Here is a 6,000-nt window from a genome sequence, read left to right on the forward strand (position 1 = left end):
CTGTGAAGTTAGAAAGACGTGGGTGTTTTCCAGGCAGAGAGTCAAAAGGAAGGCTCATCTACATCATGAATCGGTAGGATTTAGTATTTTTGGTCCATGACTCATAACAGAAACTAAAACTCAGGATGTGATGGATTCTGTTGCATCAGTCTGTCCACTTGTTGACCGTTTAAAAATATGTCTCTTGCCGAGGCTGGATTTATCCCGTCCTCAGTGGACTTAGGTTTACAGAATCATGACGTGGTACTTAACCCTATTCTGTTTTATAAAGAGACCATGTGCTGATCAGCCACATCATTAAAACCACTGACAGGAGAAGTAAATAACATTGACCATCTTGTAACAATTCAGTGTTCTGCTGGGAAACTTTTGGACCTGGCATTCATTCATGTGGATGTCACTTAGACATGTACCACCCACCTAGACCAGACCAGGCACCCCCACCCCATAGCAATGACACTCCGCAGCCTGACACACACACACACACACACACAAACAGTTCAGGAACAACTAAAAAAAACATGAAGAACAGCACAAGGTGTGTGCAAATTCACTAGATCCCAAACTGATCAAGTATCTGTGGGATGATCCACAGAGACCCCTCCCCTCAACCTATAGGACCCAAAGGCCCCCCCACTAACAACTTTCTGTTGCCAGACACCACAGGACACCCTCAGAAGGCCCATGTCCAGGAAGGTGGTCTTAATGTTATGCCTGATAAGCATATATAAAAAACATCTACATTTCTCTGTCTAAACAGAGAAACAGTGAAACATTAGTGAATAATACAATTAATTATAATTAGTGAGTTTCTAACATATAAGTATTTACTGTACAAAAGTATAAAAAAGTACAAGTAAAATCGTGTAATAACCTTTGCTGTACCGAAAATGCCCACTTGGTTTGCCCAAATTGTACCTTATTATGTTTTTTGTTTTTTTTTTACATTTTATTGCATTTAATTGTTTGTTTTTTTCATGATGAATGTGAATTCTTGTCACGCATCTCACTAAAATGAAAGTAAATCTGTGTGGAGGCTCTGAGCTGCCCTCTGGAGAGCAGTGCAGCGGTGGGAAGCCCCATCACAGGGTTAAAGGTACAGCGCCGTGCGTCAGCTGATGCGTAGCGTCACGTAACCACTGCTCGTCGCCGCCGTCGTCGTCGGAGGAGGAGGAGGCTGGAGGAGGCTGGTCCTCTCGCTGAGGAGCCTCTAGCTGCAACTCTCAGCAGTTTCCTGCCTGCTGCAGCTAATGACAAACGGACCATTCTCATCCCTGATCATGTGCCTGTCTCTCTGGCCGTGCCTGCTGCAGGAAGTTGGACTTGTTTTCTTCCCTCGATCGTCTTGACAGCCTCATCCGCAGCTTCATTCTTGTCCAATTTTCTGCGCTTTCGCTCTCACTTTTTTTTTTTTTTCCCTCAGCCGAGAAGCTGGCTCTGTGAAGCCAGAGACCCGGCGGCGAACACCCGCGAACACCCTCCTCCTCTTCGCCGCTCCCCCTCCCTCCCTCCCTCCTCACCCGGCCAGGGAGAGCGGGACATGGAGGCCGTGGTGGTGGAGGAGCAGGAGCCCTCTCTCATGGACAAGCCCATTCCTCTGCCTACCTTGAGCCCGGCCGTGCCTCCGTTCGTCACTCTGGGCCTGACGGTGGTCTACACCGTCTTCTACTCCCTCCTCTTCATCTTCATCTACGTCCAGCTCTGGCTGGTGCTGCGCTACCGGCACAAGCGCTTCAGCTACCAGACCGTGTTCCTGTTCCTGTGCCTGCTGTGGTCGGCCCTGCGCACCGTGCTCTTCTCCTTCTACTTCAAGAACTTCGTCACGGCCAACACTCTGGGGCCCTTTCCCTTCTGGCTGCTCTACTGCTTCCCAGTGTGCCTGCAGTTCTTCACACTCAGCCTCATGAACCTTTACTTTGCACAGGTGAGTCAGGCGTTCAGTTCTGTCAACACTGTCACTTACCTGCACCTGTTTCCTTGTCATGTGAGAACAGTATAAATTTGAAATCCTGAACTTTCTCTTTGCAGCTTCATTGTGCTTAAGCCTGGCTCTAGTTTAATGTGCAGGAGTTCATGACATGACAACATGTCAGGAGGCCAGTTGTGGTCCAGAATTCAACCTCTACTTTTTCCTCTGAAACTTTATTACACTCTCATTCCAAGTCAAGTGTTTTCATGTCATGCCTGGAGCGTGTTTTTTTAATCCTCGCCCGAACTAGGTGCTGAAAAAGTTTTGGCATTGCTCTTCAACTATTGGACAAAATGTGAAATATGCGTATTAATTACATGAACACCTATTATAGCTAAAAATTCAGACTGGACATGTGGTTTATTATCACAAAAGAATAAGGCTGCAGCTTCTGATTGGTACGGGAGCCCACTCCTGCCAAAATAAAACGAATCCTGGAGGTCATTTAATTAGAAACTTTATCAAAATAATGAGAATTGTCGCAAGTGTCGTAGCAGTAAAAGCAACGTCCGTGACAAAAGAGACCTTCCCTGAAGACTCTACATCTGTAGGTGCCTCAGTTTCGCCCACAACCGACGTACTCTGCATGCAACAGTTGGGTGCACATGCAGATCTGCCCCACTCCCAGTATATCAGTCACATCAATTAACTCTCACTTTCTCTGTCTGTAAGTTCACCAGTCATTTCAACCTTTCAGGTGCATCAGTCTGTAGCTGCGCTATTAGCCAGATGTTAGTGGCGGTTGGTCAGTGAAGGATGTTGCTTTATTTCTGGAGACCACGGGGTTAGTTTGATATAATGTGATTCCTTCCAAAACCAGGAAAATGTCACAATATGTGAAACCACGTGTTAAGTCGTCTTGAGGGATCATATATATATATATATTTGCTGAGCTCTGTCTTAGTCACTTGCTTCTATTTCTTTGGTAGATATGAGGAAATAGAAGCATATTCAAATTTCGTCATGGTTTTTTCATTATTTTGAGGAAGTTTTTTTATTTTTTTTTACGGTGTTGTAAAGGGTATTCTTTTGATCACACTGGCAGATTTGGGCCTCCACGGTTTGGTTCATAAAAGGTCAAAAAGTAAAGTGTCTTTCACAAGTTCTCCGACCACAAATTGAGACGACCTCAAATGTCTTCTCTGAAATTACTCATAAATCGCCAGACTGACGAATGGAACAACCAGCCGTTTTCCACTCTGGTGCTTTGCGCCAGAAACGTGTAAAACCAGATTCTGGTTTCATTTTTGGTAACAGTTTGCTTAAAATGTTGTAAAACACAATCTGGTGACATATCCAGGACACATGTGCACTGACACACTCGACACTAGATCTAGAAGTCTAACAGTCCAGTGGATACCACTTGTTGCTCTCAGAGTAACAGACTCTCATTCAGCTCAGCTACAGAGTGTGATGCAGTGAATCATTTTTTCGACTGCTTAGGTAATCCGCACATCAAATAATAGCTTCCCAGGCCTCTGCCTCTACGGCTTATTTTTAGCATAATCCTCTTGTGCTGATGTGAATCACAGTTGCAAATTGACAGTGATGCCCGGAGCTCCACGTACTGCACCTACAATCCAAAGCTCGGCCGTTTTCAACAAAGAAGGTTCCTGTTTTGGAGTCTTGTGTTGGAGAAGAATGCAGAAGTGAGAAGTATTTGATCAAAACCCCACAACACATTGCATGACGTCAGTATTTCTTTTCTTTATACAGGTGGTTTTCAAGGCAAAGTCAAAATATGCACCAGAGCTCCTGAGGTACAGGTAAGATCAGAGCTGTAGCAGGCCGAAGCTTTTCATTTCATTTAGTGGAAGTTTTTTTGTGTTGAATAATGCGTTTTCATTTCCTGACCCACAGGCTGCCACTGTACCTCCTCTTCCTGTTCATCAGCCTGGTGTTTTTAGTTGTGAATTTGGTATGTGCCCTGCTGGTGAGGATGTCCTTCGCAGAAGCCCACACCATTGTGCTGGTGAGGGTGGCGATCAACGACACGCTGTTTGTCCTGTGCGCCGTCTCGCTTTCGTTGTGTCTTTACAAGATCGCCAAGATGTCCCTGGCCAACATTTACCTGGAGTCTAAGGTGAGACGTCAAAAGTATTGTGCACCCGTGTGTGACAACCCGCTGCTGCACACAATTTATGCCTCGTAATCTTTGTTCCCAAGCAACACGGTGTCCTCCTTGTGCATGACTTATTGTGCTGTGGTGCAAACACAAACTCAGCATTCAGTTCAGTTAAGACACCATCCTTTATGAATGTTATCTGTCTATAAACAGGCAAATTGGCCTCTTGTGTAATTTCCTTAAACATACAGCATTTCCGCCCATTTCACAGATGTTTTCCCCAGATTGCGTCTCATTTCAGCGTGAATTGTGAACGCGTGGTTGATTTGCGATTTTCAGGGGACGTCCGTGTGCCAGGTGACGGTTATAGGAGCCATCGTCATCCTCCTGTACGCGTCCAGGGCCTGCTACAACCTGGTCGTCCTGGGACTCTCGAACAAGAGTATCAACTCCTTTGACTACGACTGGTACAACGTCTCGGACCAGGTGTGTATCCGGAGCCCCATGACGGCTCCAAGTAGCAGTCAGGATGAGGGGAAATGATTCACTTGACGTTAAATATGTAGTTCAATCATTAACATGTTATATCTTTTTATATTGGAGAAAGGGGAGTTACAAGCTAAGCTAACAGGCTTTTGTTTTACATTGAGTGCACAGCTACGAGAGTGGAATGAATCGTCTCTAACTTAGTGCAAGAACTCGTATAAATACATTTCCCAAGCTAGACCTTTAAGCAATGACGACTATGACAAACATGTTTTTGTGTTTGACTCCCTCAACCAGTTGATCAGGTGTAAGGTGATCTCCCCACCCTGTTTATGCCTGACTTATGAAACGCTTTATAAGCCTGTGTGCTAAAGTTTAATGAGAGTTATGGTTTACTGACACAGAAACTTTTGTTTTTCAAAAGTTAATATTATATGTGTTTGTTTGCCATCATGATAGTTTATCACTTGTTGATGGAGATGTTGGAATCGCGTGGAGTACTAAGTTTTTATTGTTTGTTTTGCTTTTCAGGCAGATTTACAGTCGACCCTGGGCGACACGGGCTACATCGTGTTCGGGGTGATTTTATTCGTGTGGGAGCTGCTCCCCACCTCTTTAGTGGTTTTCTTCTTCAGAGTGCGGCAGCCTAACTTAGACAGGGTGAGCCGGCAGTTACTCTAAGGCAGTGGTCTTACTGAGGGTTGCAAGATGATTTATAAACCAAGCACAAAAGTGTTAGATTTTGCTTTTTTTTTCCATGTCATATTCAGTCAAATTAAATCAAAATGAGCTTTAACATTCACTATCATATCACATTGACTGGTATTTTTCGTCCTGCAGAGCGGCTCTGGGCTTCCCGGTCACGTCTTCTCCTCTAGGGCTTATTTCTTCGACAACCCGCGGCGTTACGATAGTGACGATGATCTGGCGTGGAGCGTCATGCCTCAGAACATCCAAGCCAGGTAAAAAAAAAATACACAACCCAATCCTGAGACACTTTTTGCACACAGAACAGAACATGAACGGGTGTGCTTTCTGACTCTCCAGTCTGGCCGCTGACAGTTACGAGTGGGGGAGCCAAAGCAGCGGCATCAGTGCCTACATCGGAGGGGACGAGAGCTACAACCTCCCTCCTCCTCCCGAAGAGCTCAGCCATTACTGACTGGAGTTCAGACTGACTCCCACTGACCTGTGGCATTGCTTTTCATCTGTATATTTTTGCACACGGCATTAAAGTTGCCCTCAACGTTGAGTTAGTAACATGTCTAGAGAAGGAGACCTAACTATCCTCTCAGCCAGTATATAAAGGCCCGTTGATGGGACATTAATTTTGCACTCTCCTTGTACAAAGTTTGATCTTCTCTTAAAACGTTTTTCATTGTATAGCTTGTACTGAATACTGCTTAATATATTTCCTGATCTTTGTAATATGTACTGTATTACTATTTTACGTACTGTGTTCTTTTTCATACAGATTTGT

At 44.8% G+C, this 6,000-nt stretch overlaps 1 protein-coding gene across 1 annotated transcript; it reads left to right on the forward strand.

Annotated features, from left to right (window-relative positions):
• The first annotated feature begins 1,249 nt into the window (after positions 1-1,249).
• Positions 1,250-6,000, forward strand: gpr137ba (G protein-coupled receptor 137Ba). The gene is made up of 7 exons (XM_084561069.1): positions 1,250-1,924; positions 3,686-3,735; positions 3,830-4,052; positions 4,374-4,520; positions 5,052-5,180; positions 5,361-5,482; positions 5,568-6,000. The coding sequence occupies exons 1-7, from the start codon at positions 1,541-1,543 to the stop codon at positions 5,680-5,682; spliced, it is 1,170 nt and encodes a 389-aa protein (XP_084417195.1). The 5' UTR covers positions 1,250-1,540; the 3' UTR covers positions 5,683-6,000.

This window comes from Chelon labrosus (assembly GCF_963514085.1).
Source record: "Chelon labrosus genome assembly, chromosome: 15".
In the NCBI taxonomy this organism is placed as follows: domain Eukaryota; kingdom Metazoa; phylum Chordata; class Actinopteri; order Mugiliformes; family Mugilidae; genus Chelon; species Chelon labrosus.

Bases quoted from the DNA above. Each gene is read 5' to 3' on its own strand.
- gpr137ba (XM_084561069.1), top strand. From the start codon at position 1,541: ATGGAGGCCGTGGTGGTGGAGGAGCAGGAGCCCTCTCTCATGGACAAG. The intron at 4,521-5,051 runs GTGTGTATCCGG...TTTGCTTTTCAG, and splicing joins GGTACAACGTCTCGGACCAG to GCAGATTTACAGTCGACCCT. The intron at 5,181-5,360 runs GTGAGCCGGCAG...TTCGTCCTGCAG, and splicing joins GGCAGCCTAACTTAGACAGG to AGCGGCTCTGGGCTTCCCGG.